Raw genomic sequence first — 25,442 nt, forward strand, 5'->3', positions numbered from 1 at the left:
TTGCAATGAATTATTTTTGCCTTTTAAACTATGTGGGGGACTGTTTTAAATATTTTGAGCTATAAACATGGATACTTGCAACTGCAATAAATTTCTCTCTTCTGAACATAATATATAGCCAAACTATGTTGGGGGGGGCTATACACTTGTGTGTATGTATTTGTATGTACATATACATTTATATATATATATATATATATATATATATATATATATATATATATATATATTTATATTTATATATATATCTATATATATATATATATATATTTATATATATATGTATATATATATATCTATATACATTGATATATATATATATATATATATATATATATATATATATATACATATATATATATATATATATATATATATGTGCATACATAAGTGTACATACATATGTGTGTGTGTATAAATATATATATATATATATATATGTGTGTGTGTGTGTGTGAGTGTGTGTATGTATGTGTATATATATATATATATATATATATATATATATATATATATATATATTTATTTATATATTTATATTTATATATATATATGTTGATATGTTACAATATTCACTACTTCAGATGCTGTTGGTTATGAGTTTAATTTCCATTTTCTATTGATTTTATTTTCTGGCAGCAGCAGAATTATACTTAATAGGGCATTACTATGTGAAGGCAGTTCATATTCTGTATCCTAGCTAAAAAATAATTTCCTTAGTTACACCCATTTATGCATCCAATATTCCTGACGGAGTAAATTTTTAAAGTCTGACAACTCCCAAAACATATATACCCATTTACTTTCCCCATCACTGCTGCAACATTTTCCATCCACGTGAAGAAAAATTCTTAGTCTGCTTGTTGTATAAAAATACCTATGCAAACAGTTACAAGCAAAAATCTTAAATCTTCTACACTTGCTTATTTAGGAGCCATATGTATGCCCTCTTATTGTTTCCTTGTGAATTACGTATCCAGTTTCTTGCTAACCTTTTATAACCTTTGTTTATAGTGCAATATTTTTCATGCCTTACTATTTATTCATGTTTTTAACAGCAGCTTCTCTTCTAGATTAAAACTAAAAACTCTTCCAGAGCATGTGCTTCACTCAGGATTCTCCTACCCCTTACTTTTTGCCTGTACTCTGATATTGATCCCTGAAAGGGAAGACAATCTCTAGCCTGCAGTCCAAATGACTTCTTGGTCTTTTCTTACGCTTTAAACTTTCCCTCTCTAGTTATTTGCTCCCAATACCTTTGTTCCTGTGCCAGTTTTCTATAGTAAATTTCTGACCCTGCTTGCCTGTTCTCTGTACTCCTAGTTGCAGTCATCCGTATAAGCAGAATCTCCTTTCTTCATTCTCATTTTGGCTTGGTCCTTAGAAAATGTTGGGACACTTTATGAATGTAATAGTCTGTACTGCTGCTTTTACTCTCCTTAAAGATCTACGTCCAAAGTCCTAGTCTCTCCTTATTTTATGATTCCCCCCTGCTTCGTCATTATCGCTTTACATTTTGAATTCTAGATTTCTGCTTGTGTTATGCTTATGAGCCTTAACTGTGTAGCTTTAAAATGTCCTTTCAAATCAGACCATCCTAAACCACCGTGTTCTGTTGGAAGGATCAGCTTATTGCACTTGACTCTTGCCCTCTTCCTTTCCCAGATAAAATCCTTTAACTCTTTATTAACTACTATCCACGACTTCTCCTCTAGTAGGTAAAAATCTGCACAACCTGTATATAAAACTAAAGGGACTAAAAACATTTTCACTGCTTCTATCTTGCTCTCCATATCCATAAACAAGAGCTTCCATTTTCTTAATTTTGTATTATCTTTTATTTAGTATTTTTCCACATATTCTTAGCTGCCATAACTGAATCCTTTTTAACCTATAGTCCTGAATACTACATTTTATCATGTCCTCATAAATGTGTTTTGCTGAGACAATTCATGTGTGAGTGCATAGTTTACATCTGTAACCTTTGTTTTGTCTTCAATAATTTTATATCCCAAAAAGACTTGAAGCTGTCTCATAATGTTCCACAAAACTGAGATGTCCTTTTCTGGTTTATCAGGTACAAAATATCGTCTGCAAATAAAGCCAACTTTTCCTGATTGCCATACGAATTATATCCTTGAATTTCTCAGTCCCTTGTTTTCCTTGCTGATGGTTCTAAATATAATTCAAACTGTAAAGGGGGAAAGAGAACACCCCTTCCTGTTTCCTCTGTTGAGACACAACTTGTCAGAGAGGAACCATCCTACTTAAAATTTCGAGACTGATCCCTCGTATATCCTCCTAATTAAGCTTAGTATTGTGTTAGGGAACGTAAAGGCTTCCATTGTCTTACTCATAAAATCCTAGATTACTCTGTCAAATGCTTTCTCAGCATCAAAATTTAGTAGCAGCAGCAGTGTTTTCATACATTCTACTTCCTTCTGGATCATTATTGTTTTATTAATGTTGTCAATTATTTGCCTCCCCTACACAAAACGACATTGATCCATATCTATCAGTTTTGGCAACACTTTTGTCATTCTTACATAAACACTTTATAATCCTAACTTAAAATTGAAATGTTTCTATATGAAACTAGGTTTTCATGGGTCTTTATAGTCTTTAGGTATTACAGCCACCACAACTTTCTTACAGGATGTTTGTACTTCCACTCCTTTTTAATAGTATTAAACAAAACATTCCAGATCTTTTTCATTTTCTTCCCTCCTAGCTTCCAGACTTTAACAGAAATGCCATCTACTCCTCAAGGCTTTCCTGTAGATTGATTATACATCACCATTTTTATCTTCTCTCCCCCTATTTTAATTAAGCCTAATCTACCTCTAACATTGGCATACCCAAGTCATCCATAAATATTTCCATTTGTGTTTTTCTGTTTCCTTATTTCTCTGCTTTATACAAATTTTCATAAAATTTCTGAAATATCTGTAGTACCTCTGGTTATTTTTCTTGTTATAGGCTTCCTAACAACCCTTTCTTCTTTGTATTGTGTAAGTTGTTATAGGCTTCCTAACAACCCTTTCTTCTTTGTGTTGTGTAAGTTGTGCTAAAAGTTTTTGTGCTCTGGAGCTATTATCAAAAAATTCTGCCATACTTTCTCTTATCTACCCATCTAAATAATCCTTGTTACTTGTAATCCATATCTATTTTTTTATTTCTACCCTGTTTCTAAATTCTACTATCATTTTATCCCACTTACTAGCTATAACATCTGAAGAAATTTTTGTCTTCCATAATAACGTTTGAATAATTTCCACTACTCATTCCTTAAATTCTTCTCTTTTTAACAGGTAGGTGAGGAAGTGCCAGTGTCTCATTTTTACTTCATTACCCTGTGTTTTTGTATTAGTTATTGGTTCATGATCTGAATTCAGTGAAGTGCACATATTGCTGTGAAATGTAATTTCTGCCTAGTCTCGCCCGGTTTAGTACCTTGGGGAATAATTTGTACATTCTCACCAAGCTTCTACTACTGAATTCAAATCTTCTATACCAAATATTTTCAGAAACTTCATAAATCTACCCTCTTTTGTTACATTTTCCCTTCTAGATCCCCCAGATTCATCCTCACTGTTGCAAATTACATTCCAGTTCCCATCTATGGTATTATTCCCTGCTGAAAACTAATTATTTCTCCCAGAAATTTCTTAAGCTCTAAAATAGCAGTTTTAGTGGAATTTAAATACATGCCAGTGTAATCCTCATCCCTTGATAGACTGAATAAACGATATCCAAACTGCCCAAGATGTAATAGGTTTATTCCAAACGCATAAAAACAGTGAACACTCCAAAATAGCAGCACCGAAATCACCAGTGACCCAGTTTTTGTCCCAAGGAAATGACTTCATCAGATTGGTGACATAGTACCACTAATATATACTAAAACAAATTAAACAATTACACTTAATTAACACTTAATTAATTTGAATTAAAAACAAACCCTAAGTGCACCAGCTAATATCTGAATTTGCTTCATTGGTTTACCTTTACAAGGTTAGTAAGTACCACTTAAACCTAGCTGTAATGTGTATAGAATTAATATACATAACTAAAAAATATGTCATCCTACACTTGTATATTTTTATTATTTGTTCTAAAAATGTATGTGTGTGTGTGTAAATGTTGATTTAAAATCAATAAAATTGGCAACAATTACCTCAATATGTATATAGAATTTATAAATAATGACCTATTCACACGCTGCTGATATTTAAAGGCTAAAAATTTATATATTTTGAATATTTTTTATTTTAAGCCAGGGCTTGATTGAAAGAAATTAATTCAAAAGCCTGGGTTATTGCAGGCGTCAAGTCTAAGTTGCCAGATGAGCTCACTCATGTCTAAATGGAACTGGGTGATTCTACCTTGTTGGTCATAAATCACCTGCTGTATGACACAAAACTTAAAATTATGACTACCATTGGTCATAATGTGTCTGGCTAGGGCATTTACAGATTTTTATGTTGTATATCTAGCATATGTTCTTTTATTCTATCCCTAAACCTTCTACAGGTTTTTCCAACATAGAATGCCCTGCATTGTTGACACTTGGCCAAATACACCACATTTTTAGTAAAACAATCAAAATGACCATTAATAGCAATGTCACAGTTAACAGAAATTTTGTGTCCCGATGTCCAAATATGTTTACATGTAGTGCATCTTCCACACTTATAGTTACTTTTGGGTTTGTTACTAATGATCTTACCATCGGCCATACTCCTTTCAAAAATGTCTTTCAGTGACCAATCCTTCCTGTATACAAATTTGGGCTTAAGTAAAAAAAGCCTTTGTTCCTCCTTATGTTTATGAAAAATATCCCAGTACTTCATAACAATGTTGACTATAAACTCAGTATCCCTGTTGTACCTTAAAATATATAAAATGGTATCATTACCAAATGTATTTTGTTCTCTATTGTGGGTGGAATATCCAAACTGATCTACATCCGATAATATAATTGGAACCATAATCTTGTTGTTCCTTTTAAAAACAATTTATTTTTTCAGGTCTTCACATAATCTATTTGGGTACCCTCTATTGAGAAACATTCCTATTACAAAATCTAATTCATTCTCAAAGTCCACAGTATCACTAACCATACGTACTACTTGAACCATCTGCCCTTTAACTATGGCTTTCTTCTGATGGTTAGGGTGCCAACTATCGTAATGTAGATACGAGTTTGAGAAGGTAGGTTTCCTGTATATAGTTGATTTCACTCTATGTTCTTTTTTGTCATAAATTAAACTAACGTCCAAATAATCTATCTTCTCAGTGTTGATTAAATATGTGAACTTCAAAAACCACACAGTATTATTAATGTAATCTAGAAAATTGTCCAATAATAATTTGTTTCCTGTCCAAATAATAAAAATGTCATCCAGGAATCGCATATACATGTTAATATATGGACTATATTCACTTTTGTGTACATACTCTCTTTCCCAATAGGCCATGATGTAATTGGCGTAGATGGGGGCACAAGCTGCCCCCATAGCTACGCCATGAGATTGTTTAAAATAAAGGCCATCAAAATAAAGGAAATTGTTTTTTAATACTAGTTCCATTAGTCTAACATATGTGTTAACTTTATCTTGTTCATAGACCCCAGTAACATTAAGCTGTTCCTCCAGCCATTCTAACCCCACATCATGTGGAATCACGCTAAATAAATTACAGACATCTATAGTTACAAAATAAAACTTTATTGGTATATCCCAGTGTTTAATGGTTTCCAGAAAATGCCACGAGTCTTTAACTATATGTGGTGTAACTTCAAGACCCTTCTTTAATTTTTGGTCCAAAAACTGGCTAATAAAACTCACTTTACTACGTTTCCCATCAACAATTGGTCTAAATTTAACATTACTTAGTCCTTTGTGGATTTTTGGTATTCCAAAGATAGCACTTACAACAGGAAATTGGTTCAACATAAACTCATACTCACTTTCAATAATCTCTCCTTGGAATACCATATCATCCAAAACCATGTCTATCCTTTGATAAGCTATATTAATTTCATTTATGCTGACTTCACTGTAATTCTCTTCTAGCAACATGGACATCATAATACTGTAATAATCTTGTTTGTTAGCCACCACAACCCCATTGCCCTTATCTGGTTTCATTATGCGTATACAATCCTTGTTACCAATAAACTTCAATATACTATACTCATCTTTTGTAAGATTAAATTTACTTTCATGCTCTCTATGCCTGTAATGTTCCCTGTGTTCATACTCACAAATATGTTCAAAAGTTGCCAAAACTTGATTCATAACAGGATTAAAAAGGCTGGATTTTTTTAATATTCTATCATCCTTTCCATGACTACTGTTAATTAAGTCCATCTCAGCATTCAGCTTAAGGTTCATCTTTTGAGTAAAGAGTTTTAGGTCTATTAGTGAATCAACAATGTTCCCCCTTCTACTTGGCACAAAGTTAAATCCTTTTGATAAAAAATCAGCATGTTTAGTACTAAGTTCGATATTTGAATAATTGTACACTTTAAAATCATTCTTTGTGTTTGTTATGATTTTGGGATTACTTAATATGCCTTCACAGTGAACTGTGATGGTTGAAATGATGCCCCCATGTGATGATTCCTCATAAAAATTCACAATACTCTCTACATCTGAATGTTGACCTATGTCTACCTCAGATATATTATCTGCTAAACTCAAATGTTGGTCCACTGTTGTTACATCAATATTGTCAAAATTAAAAACCAATTCTTGGTCTGTATGAATGTCAGGCCCTATATTGTCACTATTTACATACTTTTCGTGCAAATTAAGATCATTAGGTAACAAATGTATACTTAAATTCAATAAACTAGATTCACAGGTAATATTACCATCAATTGTAACATTCATTATTTCCATACTGTCTCGCATATCATTATTCGTGTAGTTAAAAAGACCATCAGCTTCATTATGACATTCCAACAAGTTACCCCTGCCTTCCCCATTTACAGTCAAATGGTCACCAAAAATTGCTGTTTTATATGCTGCAACATTAAATGCATCATTGTGTGTGTCCAACAAAGAAAACGTTCTATTAGCATTACTGTTGCATATTGTCTTGTTTAGTAATTCAAATTCATTGCAGTACAGTGCATTGCCGTGATCGCCAAAAGTTTTGGAAAGTGCGTTTACCTTAGTTGGCGTACAAGGTGTTTCAGTCACGGATGTGAATTCACCTTTGTGGGCAACAACAATCTCATAAGGCGTGTTTACTGCCTGTTGGAAGTTTTTGTCCATCCCTTTGGTTGGCCACTCGCGGACTTGTTTTTTGCTCGCGCTCCCATCCAAACTGCTTGATGATCCTCGTAGTTTGTTTCCTGGTTCCGTAGGCGTTCCGAACGCCTTAGGGCCTCTCCTAAAGGGTCCTCCTCACTTTGACGACTATAGTTATCAGGTAGTTGTCCACGCTCGATGACATCATCACGTCTCCTCTTCCGGTGGGCTGGATTATCTGATTCAGTAACCCTGACTGTTTCCTTGTTTTGAAACGGATATATACACTTGGATGTCCCGTTGTATTTTCGACAATTTTTTGTTGTAAATTGCCTCACTGCTTTTGTCAATGTCTGCAATTAGATGGACATAGTCATCGTAATGGTGCACAAACAACAAATCTTGGGTAATTTTGGTGTTTAGGTCGTCAAGCTCTTCTAACAGTTGGTCTACTTTCTTATTGTTGTGTTTTATCATTAACCCCAATATTTTGATACCAGTTTCATCAAATAGTTGGTGTAAATCATTTAACATATCCGGATTGTTGTCACATCCATTGGGGTAGCGCCAGACCCGTAGGCCCTTGGGTACCATCCTTAGTTCTATGTTCCTTTTGAGATAACTATTTTCAATATGTGTTCTCTTTAATTTAAATAATTTTTTCTCAAAGGTTACCATTAGTTCTGTTAAAGTTCTTACTTGCACATTTTTCCTTTTGAACATAGGAACACTGTCTTGTTGGAACTCATATTGATTTTCTTTCCATTTTGCCTTTATTTGCAATAACTGTGTGTTTTCCGAGATGGTGTTAGTTTTACCCTTATCTACACAGTCCAAATCACAAATCCCACTAGTACCTGTCCTCACAATGTTGGTAGATACAATTTCTGGGGTACATTGTGTTAAAGGCAGACCCAAACTGCTGCCTGAAACTGGTAAATGCTCAGAATTTCCCCTTTCCATCAGTTTTTGTATTTGAACTGTGTGCTCACCCAACTGTTCATGAATGCGTTGGAGCATACCCATAATGTCAGCAGCAGGCGTACCGTCCTCCATGTAGAACCAACTGAGAACCAAAAACTGTACTGGATAGTACTGACTTCAATGATAGACTGAATAAACGATATCCAAACTGCCCAAGATGTAATAACAGGCTTATTCCAAATGCATAAAAACAGTGAACACTCCAAAATAGCAGCACCGAAATCACCAATGACCCAGGTTTCGTCCCAAGGAAATGACTTCATCAGATTGGTGACATAGTACCACTAATATATACTAAAACAAATTAAACAATTACACTTAATTAATTTGAATTAAAAACAAACCCTAAGTGCACCAGCTAATATCTGAATTTGTTGGTATTACAGCCACCACAACTTTCTTACAGGATGTTTGTACTTCCACTCCTTTTTAATAGTATTAAACAAAACATTCCAGATCTTTTTCATTTTCTTCCCTCCTAGCTTCCAGACTTTAACAGAAATGCCATCTACTCCTCGAGGCTTTCCTGTAGATTGATTATACATCACCATTTTTATCTTCTCTCCTCCTATTTTAATTAAGCCTAATCTACCTCTAACATTGGCATACCCAAGTCATCCATAAATATTTCCATTTGTGTTTTTCTGTTTCCTTATTTCTCTGCTTTATACAAATTTTCATAAAATTTCTGAAATATCTGTAGTACCTCTGGTTATTTTTCTTGTTATAGGCTTCCTAACAACCCTTTCTTCTTTGTATTGTGTAAGTTGTTATAGGCTTCCTAACAACCCGTTCTTCTTTGTGTTGTGTAAGTTGTGCTAAAAGTTTTTGTGCTCTGGAGCTATTATCAAAAAATTCTGCCATACTTTCTCTTATCTACACATCTAAATAATCCTTGTTACTTGTAATCTATATCTATTTTTTTATTTCTACCCTGTTTCTAAATTCTACTATCATTTTATCCCACTTACTAGCTATAACATCTGAAGAAATTTTTGTCTTCCATAATAACGTTTGAATAATTTCCACTACTCATTCCTTAAATTCTTCTCTTTTTAACAGGTAGGTGAGGAAGTGCCAGTGTCTCATTTTTACTTCATTACCCTGTGTTTTTGTATTAGTTATTGGTTCATGATCTGAATTCAGTGAAGTGCACATATTGCTGTGAAATGTAATTTCTGCCTAGTCTCGCCCGGTTTAGTACCTTGGGGAATAATTTGTACATTCTCACCAAGCTTCTACTACTGAATTCAAATCTTCTATACCAAATATTTTCAGAAACTTCATAAATCTACCCTCTTTTGTTACATTTTCCCTTCTAGATCCCCCAGATTCATCCTCACTGTTGCAAATTACATTCCAGTTCCCATCTATGGTATTATTCCCTGCTGAAAACTAATTATTTCTCCCAGAAATTTCTTAAGCTCTAAAATAGCAGTTTTAGTGGAATTTAAATACATGCCAGTGTAATCCTCATCCCTTGACATTAGCTCCTTAATACCAAAAGTCTACCAGAATATTCTGTCTTTCCCCTTTTGTATCACTGTTGGAGCTCCTTTAGTAATTGGTACAAGTACTCTCCTTTTTTGTTTGTCCCTTATACTCTACTGAATATCCCTTTTGAAATCCTTTATCATGTTCACATGCTCATTTCTTTCCAATTGTCTCTCCTGTAGCATTGCTATTTGCACTCTGCATTTCATAATATAGTTCCATTCTCTTTCCTTTTTGTCTATATATGTTTAATGTAGCCATTATAGTAAAAAGTTATTTTTCCCACCTATTGTATATCACAACTTTTTAAATATCTGTTTCCAGGTTTTGTATTAGATGCACCCAGTAATGTTTGTCAGATTGACCTTTTATACAGTTGTTTCTGGTCATCTCTATTTGAATCTGTCATTTTTAGAAGAGCTTTTGTTTTAATGAAAACTCACCCCCCCCAAACACACCAATAACCTATTAACTTAAAACAAACACACAAAACTATGTACATCTTCAAATAATGAATCCCCCGATAGCAATTGTCCCAAAAAGAGAGCTGCACAGGCAAAACCTAACCTAAAATTAAAATTATTCATGCTAAGATGCATGTTACAGCTTACACTCCTACTTACTGTATTTGCTCTTGGTGTTGTCTTGTCTTTATTCGGTTCCCAGATGTGAAAAAACAGCTTGTATATTTTCAGAAAACATTAGCTTTTAGCCCTAAGAACAAATGCACTGGTTATGTTTAAATAAAACTAAATTATACATTGTTCTGGTAAATCCATTAAAGTATTTTAATATCAGAAAAGCTGATGTCTCTCCTCTCTTATTCACTTCCAGTAATTTCAGATTTTATTTTTTACTGAACTGCTTGCCACTGCACCTTTAAGTTTTGCATTTCTGTCAGTAAACAATGTCCAGACCTCACACTTTACTGCCTTCACCTTTAGTCAGCATGTTTCCATGGAAACACAAGGACGAAATTTAGATTTGCCTTCAGCATCAGATTTCTCAACTGGCACTGAATATTTATTTGCTTAATGAATTTTTTTTGTTGCATTGTGGTGTCTCATTTTTTAAAACCCACTTGCATTCATAAAAAATATATCATTAGCTTTAAATAGTGGGCATTAATCCAGGCATTCAACGTTGCAAAAGTAAAAGAAAACATTTCAGTTTTATATATATTATTATCAGTGCACTTTTACACCTCATTTCCTACTGCAACAGCCCAAGATTGCAATCTGTTGACTTAACTTGTTTTGCCCAGCCTTTTCTTCTCTTGTTACACTGTAAAGCCTGCATTTCTTAAAATTAAAAAAGGGAAAATTAAGCAGCTGTTTACTTCAGTAATTGTATGTGATTAAAATACTAAAAATTGTTTTGTATCATAAAATGTTTTATACAAATGCTGTTTTAAGAACAAAAATGTTTACTTTCAGTTGATTTTTCCTTTTTTAATCCCTCTTTTTTCCTTGCAGTGCCTTTCAGACATACAAAGTGGGACATATGCCTGTCACTCCCCCAAGAAGTTTAGCAAAGTCAGCCAAAAATCAAGTCTTTTTCAGACATGTTTTCTTGTAAAGCCATATTTCACAAATGTGATTAATGCTTTATAGTCTCTCATTTATTCCATAATTTTAGTGCTGCTGGTCTTCTTTTTTTTAATGTTCATCTCCCAACTCCAAACTCTGGTTCAAGTTCCAGATAACTCCCAATTCTTCTAGTCAACCCCTGTGCTTTTTTCCTGTCTCTCAGACATTTTCCTTTGTAACATTGGAAAAGTTTTCTCTATGAACCTCATCTTCAGAAGAATGAAATGCATAGTCTCCTTCTATATATGATGGCTCAACCCATTTTGGACAAACTTTTGTATTTCACCCTTAGCTTGCTCTTCATCAAAAAATTACACTGAACCTACAGGAAAAAAAAATATTCTGACATCTTGATACAGCAACTTGAATCTCACACCTGCCTTTTGGCATTCCTTGTTTGCTGGGATCAATTTGCTTTCTTCTGCTTGGTGTACAGCAAATAATCATTTTTCACAAACACTCTTTTTTTTTTTCTCTAATTTTTAATATTTTGCTGTTCTGCCACAGTTTTGTCAGAATCAACTCTTTTTGCTTATGTGGTTGCTTCTTTACTAATACAGGTCTTGGCTGCTTTCTCATGGCCACGTTTAGAGCATACAAACTGTACCCTTTCAAGTAACAAATCCTACTGTTGAGTACCAGTCTAGTTACTTATTTTTGCTTTCATAAATGTAATCTTTTTCTTATAGTTTCACTGGTATAACAGAAAATCCAAGGTTTTCTCTGCGTCCTTTATCCTCTAACGCTACTATTTTTTTTAAATGATTCACAAGCAGTCTCATGATCAGCCATCCTTTTCTTTATTTTGACATCTCATTTTTGCCGTTTTATCAGTTCATCTGAATAATTGTTTAAAGCTATTCCATTTTTTCCAGCCTTTTATTTGAGTTGATATACTCCTACAGTGTTTCATTTATTTTAATCAAGCCAAGTATATTTGACTTACTTTTTCCTCTATATTACTGGAAGCTAGCTCTTGTACCAGAGCTGGAGCTTGAACTGCTTTTTTGCTGAACAGCTGCATGATTCGTGTAGTCAGTGTTTTCTCCTCACCTTTTCTATTCAATTTTCCTTCAGGCTCTCTAAATTTCTTCTTTTCTGACTTTCCAGGCAGTTTACTTGCTCTCCAGTAATAAAACAGGCAGAATTACTGCCCTTTATCTATCAGTTTCTTTTTTCACACTGTGAGAGTTGAAATTAAGCTGTTTAACAATATGCAGACATCTTGGAAAGCCCTATAGGGAGCGAGCATATTGAGCATGCTTAGGACTGGTAGGTTTGTTGAAATTTGGGCAAGCTTACTAAGTTAATTCTGTTAAGAAAAGTCTTATTTGGGACCATTCCAGTTTAGAGTCAATTTTAGTCTTGCAGTTTCTCGTATTGTGATCTTGAATTGCTGTAAGAATGTCCTTGAGCTTTTTTGGGTGTCAGATATATCCCACACCATTTAACAGTTTGGTGTGTCCATCCACATTTATAACAAGTTAGTTTTGAGCTTGCAGCATCTAGGATGGCACTTCTGGTAATGAATCTGCCCTCAAGCTATATATTATTCTTAACTAATACCAGCACCCCGTCTTCCAAACCTTTGGTCAGTGTATTGTTAACAAATCTTTGAAAGCTATTCCTCAGAAAGACTAAGGAGCAACTGTATTTTTTTTTTCCTTTTTTTTTGTAATCCCTCTACAGGGCTTCCGAGAGGTTTACCCTCATGTGCCCTATCTGCTTGTTCATTCTTTCAAGGGTCAAGAACTAGGCATTCTTGAACAGAGTGAACACCTTATGGCCCACTCCTTGCTTTTCAGGGTCCTTAGCACATTCTTCCCGCTGGAGTGCAAAATCAAGACATTAGAGAATACAGCAGATGTTAGTTCCATGCAGGTCCCTGTCTCATCTCACCTAATCCCTCCCCAGTGGTCAACCATGCAGACACCTGTTCCAACATAGAGAGCTTGGCTGGTCAGTTCTGCAACTGATGGTTAACCTGTAGTTAGGCATTGCTAATGTAGCAGGCCTCACTACTACTCTCCTCCAGAATAGGTAAATTAGCATCAAGTAGTCAATCCCATCCTCATCATCCAGCACTTATGCCTCTAGTCAAACACTGGTTGTCTGTGTCAGTGTGAGGGCTTCTTTCCTTTATACTATGGGGCTGGGCTGAGGGCAGCTATCATCTTTGTGCCATGGTGCAGTACTTAATGGCCACTTTATCTGGCTTTTGCTGAAGCAGCAGTGAATTGAGTGTTTTGTTATTGCTGTGAGCATTTAACTTGACAGTTTTGAGGCCTTTTAGAGAGGCCATGAGGTTCATTCCTAGTTGTAGGTTTGGGGCATAACCAGTGGGGCCATATCACTGAAGCACTAGGGAAGTATCAGGGCTAGGATTCATTTTGATATCAGCCCGCTGTAAGTCTCTCATAGATTGTGATATACCAGAGACATCTGATTTTTTATTGAAGTAAATAGGGTGTCAGAAAGGAGTGTAGTATCACTGTCCGTTTTATGATTTCTCCAGCATTACACCAAGTGCTTCCTTGAATCCACTTAAGCCATCATTTCTTTAGGCTGATTCTTAGGAATATATTAGCACATTTCACCTAAAAAGCAGAACCAGTTAAATTCCAAGTTGGTGGTAGTTAGTAACAAAGATGCAATCAGGTATGATTTGAGTATGCTCAGTCTAGGTCTTGGGTTACAGTAAGCAACACCCTTAGTCTTGCAATGTTATTGTCACAAATATATGACACAAAATCCTGTCATTAACAGCAAACAAAATATGTACCAGAGAAAACTCACATTGAGTCTGACATGGTTAGAAAAAAACAGTATATATATTTTTCAAAAACAACACTTTGGGAGAATCTTTTACCCGAACAGTTTACTGCTGTCTCTCCCCTTGGTTTTGGACATAATTGCTTAGTTTGGCAACTAGGTTGACCTGCATTCCAAATTAGAAAGCTCATCACATATACCATATAGAATGAGCTTAGTAATAGGACTCAACTAATGCACGTTTTGTATTTCAATTTGATAACCATAAAAATCATCCTTTAAAGAAACCCTAGCAGCAGTGCAAGGAATATAAGGTTCAACAAGAAGTTTCCCGAAGTAACTACACATAATTATTGAGATGAATACAGAGTAGGAATGCTGTCTTTTTGATGTATACTTAAATGTATGTTGGGGAGGAAGTAGATGGGCCATGGGGAGAAAAACTGCACAGTAAAAATGATCAGTTTCTACTGGTGGGTTACATAGTACAAAGGAGCCATACAAAAGGTGATGCTGATGAGTACAACCAATGTCTGCATTTCATGACTCTTATTACCATTTCCCCTTATTTCTACACACTGATGAACTGGAATGAAACACATGAATGGGGTAAAAATGAAAATTTGCTTAAAGAATTGTGAAGAAAAATAAACAGTAGTCTTGCACAAGTATTCTGTATTATTCTCAAACTAAATTTAAGTCACCTCTTGATGAGCCCCTGGAACTTACAGTCCAGCTACATTTCCAATGACCATTTTAAAAATGGGTTCAAGATCTGAGATTTAAAAAAAAAAAAAAAGGCTCTACTGTTAGTTAAGTAGAGGTGGTATACCTCACTGCACAGTGCAGAACAAAATGGATTATTTAACAGCATGAAATAGCAATGGTGCAGCAAAAAAAAAAAAGTTATAGCAGAGTATGTGAGAGGAAAGCTGTTTCAGTTAAAGCCACAAGAACTCCAGCTTGCCTAAAATTGTAGTCTTTAATGCTGCGCTATTGAACATTAAGACTTTAAGCTCATGTGCTGCTGTCAGTTGAATCTTAAATGTTTTGGTCCTTTCCTGCTTTTAAATGTCAGTGTTTAGGTCCTGAGCTGTGATCAGACTTTTGTCTGCAGTACTTGACAGCTTTGCTTTGGGCTGAGATGGTGATTTGACTCCTTTATTGTGCCCTCCATGTGTTTGAAAAATGGATGCAGGGAGTTGATTGTGTAGTGCTTAATACAGTTGCATCCTATTCAGTTTTCAGGCACTGATTTTTAGTGTTGAAATTCAGAATCAAAGTAAGAAAAGGCACTCAAATCCAATCTGATGAAAGTGAATAGATGTATTAGCTTGCCCATGTATTCCAGTGTCTATCACTGAAGTCAGATACAGGGTCCTTGGTATGAATACTTTATTAGGGCTGTACTCATGCTTGAAAGGTGGGTGCAGGTCTCACTTTGTTGAGATGTGGCCTATTGCAAGATATACTTTCAAAAGTCTATATTAACAGAAGATTTTGGGACTCCATTGTTGTAGGTCCGTGTTTTTATCAGATTTTGTTCTTCTTTATTTCTGTTGTGAGGAAATAGTATATTCATATACATTACCATAAAATTCATAAAATTATATTCATGTCTCATTGACTCCATTGGTGTATTTTTTTCTCGAAATCCATCAGTCCATGATTAAGAAGACAAGTTTCTGGAGTAGCTGGAAACTGTCGTTGTAGGAGAGGTTTCATCATAATTAAACATAGATGAAGTCTTCCAGTGTATCCACATACATGACTAGTCTTGTCCGTGATGACCTGTTGCCAGAGATTGTCAGAGATACATGTAAATATTTCAAGCACTGGCGTTAAATGCCTTCTAGCTTGCCAAAGTACCAAAACACTTGGTCACCTGTACTTTTGTTCCTAGTTCAACACCTGTAAGTAAACTGATGTTCATCGTGCATACAGCTGCAGTCATTACAGATGGGGTTATCCTGCCGTCAGACGGGTCCTCGGTCGGCCGAATTTCAAAGTCTAGGTCCGGCGCCGGTTGTCGTCGCTTCTTCCCTGACGTCAGTGCGGCAGGGGTATAAAAGAGGCAGCCGATGCCATCTTCTTCAGTCTTTCTTGCCGCGCGGTGCCCGAAGCAGTTCGCAAGTGCCGGTCGGCCAGCTCCTGAGATTTACGAAAATATTTCAGCCGAAGTCTTCTTGAAAGCTAAGTACCCCTTTGGGGAAACTTTTCTTGCCTCAGACCGATGTCAGACAAAGTTAATAATTGCATTTCATATGGGAAGCAAATACCGCATAAGGATTTCCACTCTTTCTGTATACCTTGTTTAGGCCCAGTCCACGACGTCTCGGCCTGCCGTTTTTGTGCTAGATTCAACAAGTGCACTATTAAGCGCCGGGCGGAGTTTCACTTTTTTGGCAAAAATTTAATTATATTATGTCGTCGGATACTCAGACTCCAGTTTTGAGTAAAAGGCACAAAGATAAGGACCGACATACGAGGTCCGCACCGACTACTGAGACCACGCTAAGGCCGACTACCGGTTCTCCAGTGCTCAGCAAGGTGCCTACGCAGCCCCTGAGTACCGATGACACTACATTACCGGTGTCTTCAGTACCCGAGGTCGCAGGCTCCTCGGTCCCCATTCCTACTGCAGATACCAACACCACTCTTGGCGGGGAAACTCAGAGTTTAGACAGGCCTGCCATTTCTCAAGGTGTCTTCATGCCTTCCTCCTTCTCTATTAAAGCTTTCACTAAATCTTAAGCAGCCATGAAAAACAAAAAACAGGGTCCTCAGACCCCCTCTCAAGGCCCCATGCCTAAAAAACAGATGCCCAAAATGGCTGAGGATTTGATTACTCTTATCAGGGTTCTCAACCCCCCTCTGACAAAAGGCCCAGATTAGAGGAAGACTACCCTTCCTCAGATCAAGCCTCTATTACCTCAGAACATTGTGAGGACCAGGATTATGCCTATTCTCCTTTCGAAGACTCTGATGCAGAGGAGTCTATTCCCTCGGTCTCCCCCCCTGAGGACTATTCTTTTGGGGAAACGCTACATACATTGAGGGAACACTTTCACTGGGAAGGCCAAGATTACTCAGATTCCAAGAAAAGGCTCAGGGAATTTCTTTTGCTCCCCCAGCATAATCCCCTGGCTATCCCTCCTGTTCTAGATATATTGGATGATGTGTACTCAGAAGTCAGCCTTAATCCAGATTCTTTGCCTCCGGCTCCTGTTAAACCAGACAGGTATTACCGGGTTCCTGATTCTCACCAGTAGCCATACTGCTGACCCAGAAACTATTTCACAGGGTCCCAAGGGAATTAAGGCCTCTACTGCTAAAAACCCATTGCCTTCAGAGAGAGATTCCAGAGCTTTAGAAAGGTGGGGGAAAAAGGTGTACACCTCGGCCACTTTAACCATGAGGGCATTAAACTGTCAGTTCCATATGTTAAAGTATCAACATTTTTTGTTATCTCAGTTGAAAAGCAAAATGACACAACCAGAACAACCAGATTTAAAAGTTGCAGGATTTGTTGCATGGTGCAGAGCAAGTGGGTAAACATACCTTGCAGTGTGGTTTTGATGCTTTAGAGGCCTCATGTAGAGCTGCTGTTACGGGGTCTGTTATACGTAGGAATGCTTGGCAAGAGCAAACCTTACCAGATCATGTCAAAGCTAAATTATTAGATGCACCTCTTCAAAAAGATGTATTGTTTGGTGCTAAAGCTGAGGAGGTACTAAAGAAAATGGAGGAAAAAGCAAAATCAATGCAAACAGTGAAAGATTTCCTGCAGGTACAACCTCCACGTTTCAGCAGAAACTGGCCTTCATAAAATTGGTCCTTTCCAGCCACGGACAGACCTCAAAGGGGCAAATACAGACGCCCAAGGGGTAGAGGGCAACCTCAAGGATCCTTCAGAGCCAGACAGTGGCAAGCACCAACCCCAAGAGGTGGAGAAGATAGATCACAGTCTTTTAGAAAACAGACACAATGACTTCCCCCTATACCTCCCAAGCAAAGCTTTAATGGCAGTACCTTTGGGAGGAAAACTGGCATTATTCTCAAAAAATTGGCATATTATTACAAAAGACAAATGGATTCTGGACATTATAGACAGAGAGGCTACAGGTTCCACTTTCACACCCTTCCAAAAATGAGAGGCATGCCAAACCTGCCACAAAATCAAAGGGCAGAGGCACAAAAACAAATTTCAGTTCTCATGGACATGAAAGCGATTCATGAGGTACCTGCAAAAGAACAAGGTCAAGGGTTTTATTCCAGACTATTCCTGGTACCAAGGAAAGACAAAGATTGGAGACCTATCTTAGACCTATCCATCCTAAACACATATCTACAGGTACCAAAATTCAAGATGCTCACATTACAGCAGCTTCTTCCCATGCTGGGCAAGGAGTCTTGGCTGGTAACATTGGACCTCAAGGAGGCATACCTGCATGTCCCTATCAGACAAGATTGCAGAAGATACCTCAGATTTCTTGCTGGTTCAACCCATTATCAATTCTCTGCATTGCCCTTTGGCTTATCTACTGCACCCAGAGTGTTTACGAAATGCCTGACATCAGTAATCGCCTTCTGCAGACTACAAGGAATACAAATCTACCCATATCTGGACGACTGCCTGATCCAAGCGGACAGCAAGGACATACTACTGCAACACCTGGCGTTTGTAATAAAACTGTTGAACTTTCTGGGATACACAGTCAACAAAAAGAAATCAAAACTAATACCCTCTCAACAAATAATTTTCCTGGGTGCCAGCTTGAATACAACCACCCAGATGGCCTACCTCACGCCAGACAAACAAGGGCAACTGTCTCAATACTTCAGCAAAATGGCAACTTTCACCAGGCTGACTGCAAGGAAAGTCCTGCAGGCTCTGGGATTCATGGCATCTTGCATCCTACTAATCCCATGTGCAAAGCTGCATATGAGGAAACTTCAATGGTACCTAAAAAACTTATGGTCTCAACACAGCCACAGCTTGGAAACAATTATACCACTCATTCCATGCCTTCAAAAGGAATTTCTGTGGTGGGCTCAAGCATGCCAAAGAAACACAGGTCTCCCTTTCTGTGTACCTCAAACAACTCAAATCATCACAACAGACGCCTCAGACTACACCTGGGGAGCACACATGACGGATCAGTGCATTCAGGGAAAATGGTCCCAAAAAGAGAAGCACCTACACATCAACCAAAAGGAAATGCTAGCCGTGCAAAATGCTATTATGACCTTCAAAGACCTACTGCATCCAGGCCAGCTATTGATAAGGACAGACAACACCACAGTGATGTGGTACATAAACAAACAGGGGGGAACTCATTCATACCCCCTGTGCAGGCAAGCCATGACCCTATGGAACACAGCACTGGATTTGCAAATTCAACTACAGGCACAATTCCTGCCAGGGAAGGAAAACACACTGGCAGACAACCTAAGCAGAAATATGACAGATCCACACGAATGGAAGTTGCATCCTCAAGTTTTCACAAAGATAACTCGGGCATGGGGACAGCCAGACATAGATCTCTTTGCTACCCACAGAAATTACCAGTTGAAAAAATTTTGTTCAAGGACCTATCATCCACAGGCCTGGAAAGTGGACGCACTTTCTTTCAATTGGACAACGTTGACAGTCTAGACTCTATGCCTTCCCGCCTCTTCCTCTGCTGCCCAAAGTTCTATTAAAAGCCAGAGCAGAGAGGCCGAAAATAATTCTCATTGCTCCAGACTGGCCAAGACAACACTGGTATCTGCTCCTGAAGAGCCTAACACATTTCCCCACCATGGATCCTACCTCTAGTCCCTCTTCTGTTGTCCCAGCGCAACTACAAAACCCTTCACAGCCAGCTCAAAACCCTAAATCTAGCTGCATGGAGAATTCCTTGATTTCCCAACAGACCCACCACTCCAAGGAGGTGCAGGATGTCATCTTGGAGGCCAGAAGACCTTCTACTAGAAAAGCCTACTCTGCCAAATGGAAACGATTTTGTGCCTGGAATCAAGAAAAGGGCCAGAATCCTTGGGTAATAAATTTACCTCAAATTTTACAGTACCTAGCTGAGATGTTAAACAGTGGACTTTCCTTCTCCTCCATCAAAATCCACGCTTCAGCCATTTCTGCACAATACAACACAGATCCTCCTTTATTCTCTCATCCTCTCTTAAGGCAGTTCCTCAGAGGGGCAAAGAATATAAAACCCCCAAGGAAATCACCAGTACCTGCTTGGGACCTCAACTTCGTATTGGAAAAGCTGACCCTTCCTCCCTTCGAGCCAGCTTCTTCAACAGAACTACAATACTTGTCATGGAAAACAGCCTTCCTTCTGGCTATCACCACAGCACGCAGGGTTTTGGAGCTACAGGCCCTCATGGCTGTGCAACCTTTCATCATTTTCCATCCGGACAGAGTTTCCTTACGAACCAACCCTACCTTTATGCCAAAGGTAGTATCCAGTGTAGCTTTGAATCAGACTATCCACTTTACCTACCTTTTATCCTAATCCACAAAACAAAGGAGAAAGACTACTACATTCCTTGGACATTCACAGACAACTTCAATATTATTTGGACAGAACAAAGCCATTCAGGAAATCCGAGCAACTCTTTGTGTCCTATCCTATGCTACAGGTGTTCAAGGAAAGGCCATTTCAAAACGGACAGTCTCAAAATGGATAGCCCACTGCATACGCTTTTGTTACTCATTTCATGGAAAAACTGTGCCTACATGCATCAGATCCCACTCCACCAGGGCCACAGCTACCTCTACAGCTTTCCTCAGGGGGGTCCCTACCAAGGTCATTTTGGAAGCAGCCACTTGGGGAGTTCAGTGCACACTTTCTCCAAGCACTATCACCTTCCACTATACTCTAAATCTAGAGCAGGATTTGCCACAGCAGTCTTGCAGGGCATCCTCGCTCCTCCTAGTTCCACTTAGTGCCTGCCACCCCTACTTAGCTTTGGGATTCTTCCCATCTGTAATGACTGCAGCTGTATGCACGATGAACATAGTACAGTTTTGTACCTACCGTAAATGTAGATGTTCGAGTGCTCATACAGCTGCAGTCCAGGTTTCCCCCCCTCCGTCCCCTCTTAGGACAAGCCTTATGACAAACACCATCTCATACAACCTATTTGGGGTATTCTTTTATGGTGTATTTGCTTGCAACTAATGTTTTCTGATTATTCTATATTGCATGATAACATAAATTTATGTTTTGCCTTCCTTCTGGGGGCACCTGACATCTGGGGCAAGAAAAACTGAAGAAGATGGCGTCGGCTGCCTCTTTTTATACCCCTGCCGCACTGACGTCAGGGAAGAAGCGACGACAACCAACGCCGGACCTAGACTTTGGAATTCGGCCGACCGAGGACCCGCCTGACGGCAGGATAACCCCATCTGTAATGACTGCAGCTGTATGAGCACTCGAACATCTACATTTATGGTAGGTACAAAACGTACAATCATGTCTCCAAGGACCAGCTCTTCTAAATAAACAATATTTGGCCACATCTCCAGGATTATGAATGCCATGTAAAGGATGAAAAGCACAATTATAATTAATATGCTTCCATAGTACTTTATAATATTGTTTTTTCATGTTATGTCATTCTGCGGTTTCATTACTGTTTTTTTTTCTTTTTTTTTTTTTCTTTTTAGGATAATCAGACTGATGGAATAACAGCCTCTGCATCAGCAGGTAAGAAGTGCATTCTGTTTGCTGTGGTACTCAGGATTGTTTTGTTTTTTTTTTTTTGGTATAGGCACATTTACATTTATTATAAAAGTAATCAAACTGTATTAACAAGTTAAAATTGGCAAACATTATGCAGATATATTTCTATATATCATATAACCTAAGGAACAGTACATATTCAGTTCCTGCTCCTTTTTTTAAACAAGAAACATCTTTACTAAACTATCACTTTCAACATAAGCAACCATACAATTATATAAATGAAACGAAACCACACCAACACACTCCTAGTTGCAAGCATTTTACATATTTTACATCACAAACCATACTGACACTCCCAGTTGCAAATATATACATCACTTTTTTACCCAATCGTTTTCATAGCTCATTTAAGTCCTGCTGTCTTTTAAACCTCATTCCACCCCTGTATGTATTGTTCCCACAATTCACATTTTTTCCCATGTAGTTTGCTCCTGTGTTTTTTCTAAAGATCTCAGTTCCAGTTGTTTTATCTTTCTTATTATATTCACTACTTCTAATATAATCAGTTTAGATTTTGAATTTCCATTTTCTACTGATTGCTTTTTTGGCAGCCACTACAATTAGGGACAGCAAGGGTTTACCATGTCTAAGCAATTCCAATTCTGTATCATAGCTCAGAAAAACATCTCCCTCGTCGCACCAGTCTGTCCATCCACCATCTCCAAAAGTGCATCCCACAAGGAATCCTTAGTCTGCCAACTCACTGCACTCCCAGAAAATATGTTCCCATTTACCTTTTTCTTCCTCATCACACCTCCAACATTTGCAATCTACCTGAGGAAAAATTCTCTGGAGTCTACTTGGGGTGTAAAAATATCATTGTAAACATTTCCAAGCAAAAATCCTAAATCTTCTAGATTTTGTTGCATGTTTAGGAGACGGACATGTATCCTCCCATTGTTTCTTTGTGAATTGCTTATCCAATCTCTCTTCCCAATCCTTTCTAACCTCTTCTGATTGATTCTTATAGTTATTATGCAATGTTTATATGCTGTACTAATTATTCCTTTTTAATGGCAGCTTCTGTTTTAGATTCTACTAAAAATGCTGCCAGTGCTGGACTTTCATTTAGGACCTCCCTATTTATTTCTCTTTACATATACTCTAATATCAAGCTAAGCTCATGATGGTTTAGAATATTTGACATTTGGTTGCAAATGTAACTTCTGATAAAACCAGAGTGCTGTATTTTTATGCATATTACCTGCCCAGAATTTGCTTATTTTGACTTGACTGTACTTAGGTTGTTCTGGACTTGATTATGTCCCAGCAACTTATGAATAGCATCTTGAGCCTTTACTAACATTATGCTCAGAGGTGCAAGTGTTCTGAAAGGTTTTTATTGGTAGTGATATATTACTTAAAAGCTGGACTGTACCTACCATCTGTCTCTGGTTGCTTATATTTGTCTAACAGACCATGAAAGATGTGCCAATTCTGAGGGTCTTGCATACTCCATTGTCAGTAGACAGAACATTTATAACCAGTGGCGTTCTTTGTTGGTGCATCAGCCACTGAAGCAGTTCTGATGATGCCATATACATTGAAAAGCAATACTGATCAGAAATACACTTGTGATTGGATGCCAAATGGATGCCAGTTTAGTAGCTTATACCTCAATGACATGTTGCACTTTACTTAACATAAAGAATACCTTATGAGTGTCTTTTCAGGGAAGATCATCCATTTGCATGCTGTAATACTAGAGGTTGGAGATGACATGGTAGCAAATACTGGACTACTGTGCAGATGCCTATAGGGAGAGGAGATACTGCCATTCCAAGTTAAGGGCCTTAAAGTAAGACCAACATTATGAACAACTGAACAGCTGTTTAGGAGAGGTCATTAGTGATGTGGGAAGCACAAATGTTAGAAGGGGTGAACCTGAAGGATTTTTGGAGTATTAGAGAATGAGTGACCTGTGATGTATTTGATAGTTTACTGCATCTTCCCCACTCCTGAGTAAAGGAGAAGGACTGTGAACTGAGACAATGAGAGAGTATGGATTTTGGGCCCTGAGAAAAAGAATAGAAAATAGTGTAAGATTTTAATTTTTCCAAGGAGGACTAAAGTATTTCTTCAGCTTGACAAATGTTTGCTCTTTCAATGCTAGAAGCACTTCAGGGAAATGAGCTGGATCAGTTTGTTTGGAAAGAAGCAGAGGTTTTGGGATGCATTATACTTCGTTTTATTGCATCTGAAGAGGTACAAGGTCAGGCTGGAAGAAGCACCATTGTGAAGGGCTTAAATCAAACTTAAATGAAGATGCAAGACTTAAATGAAGATGCAAGACTTTAGGGTTGCAAGTTATATCAGGATTAAAGTTTTTGTTGTCACGAAACTAACAAAATGAAAGAATTGAAAGTAAAATAAATGTGGAGTGTTGTAAGGAAGGGCCATTTTATTTACAAATATAACAAATGAGTAAATGAATCCCTCTTTTATAAATCTGCTTCTGTGGATGTTCTTGAGTATTTTTTGTCATTCACTTTACATGGTGTTCAGACTTGACACTGCATACTGCAGATTATTGCAAATGGTACTAAAGTATAGCTAGGTCTGGTTAATTCAGCTGTTATAGACTTGATGAATCTTAACATGGTCCCAAGATTTTAACATTATTACAACCTTTTAGTATGAGCTAGTTTAGTTAAAAGATAATAATTTGTATCCCTCTGTTCAACATAGTACATTTAGTTCTGAATTTAACATGTGAGAATATGTTAAAACATTTGGATAAAAAATACATGTAAACAGTTTACTTTGAGTAAAGAAGAATGGATGGCCTTAAAGCAACAACACAGTTATTCTAAAGTAATTGTTAGATCTAGTGATAGGGGGCAAAATATATTGCTGCTTAATAGAATGCAGTGTGAAAATGTGTGTCACGAATACCTCATGGCTTGTAATACTTGTGAGAAGATTAGCTACGGACAATATGAAATGGCAGTTAAATGTTTTTAAAAACAAAAACTGAAAAGGGACAGTTGATAGGTTTGTGTCCTCAAGAAGAAAAAATAGTACTGTATATTAAAGTACCTTACTTTTACTCTTAATCCTAAGAGGCATACAAGTGAAGTAAATCCACTCGGAAGACCTGTTGTGGCCTGCTGTGGTAGATGGTTTGAAATGCAGTTAAATTGTCAATTATTTGAATAAGTATGCTGTGTAGGACTTTTTCTTACCTAAAAGATTCTAATGGTTTGCTAAGTAAATTGGAAAAAGTGAAATCCTATAAAAGCATGTTTTGGTTAAGTGGAGTGATGGATTAGCAATTGATAAGTATGTACTACAGGGAACTGAATTAAAATATGTTTGTGAATTTTGTATTTTCAGTAGTTACCTTCAGTTTAATAGTGAAGCTTTTAGACACATTTCTGGTATGTCATTGGGAGCCTCTGTTACTCCCCCATATGTCAATATATTTATGATTGTGGTGGAGGAAGGATGTATTTATTTTCACTGTTTTTATGGAGACCGAGTTAATGTTATCAGCTGTTTGTCATTTTAATGCAATAGAGATGTATGTAATGTTGAAGTTTGACAGGTTTTATTATCATCACTAGATTTGGTTTAAAGTTTTT

The 25,442-nt window shown here is 37.2% G+C and overlaps 1 protein-coding gene across 1 annotated transcript in view; it reads left to right on the forward strand.

Moving 5' to 3' along the window:
• The window catches only part of EEA1 (early endosome antigen 1), a 1,728,461-nt gene that overhangs the window by 303,394 nt on the left and 1,399,625 nt on the right, over positions 1–25,442 (forward strand). Inside the window, exon 6 of the mRNA XM_044087190.1 lies at positions 21,780–21,819. Coding sequence (XP_043943125.1) covers positions 21,780–21,819 — 40 coding nt within the window. The remainder of the gene's footprint in view (positions 1–21,779; positions 21,820–25,442) is intronic.

The sequence above is a fragment of the Protopterus annectens genome, chromosome 11.part0, assembly GCF_019279795.1.
Source record: "Protopterus annectens isolate FY-2018-M chromosome 11.part0, PAN1.0, whole genome shotgun sequence".
In the NCBI taxonomy this organism is placed as follows: Eukaryota; Metazoa; Chordata; order Ceratodontiformes; family Protopteridae; genus Protopterus; species Protopterus annectens.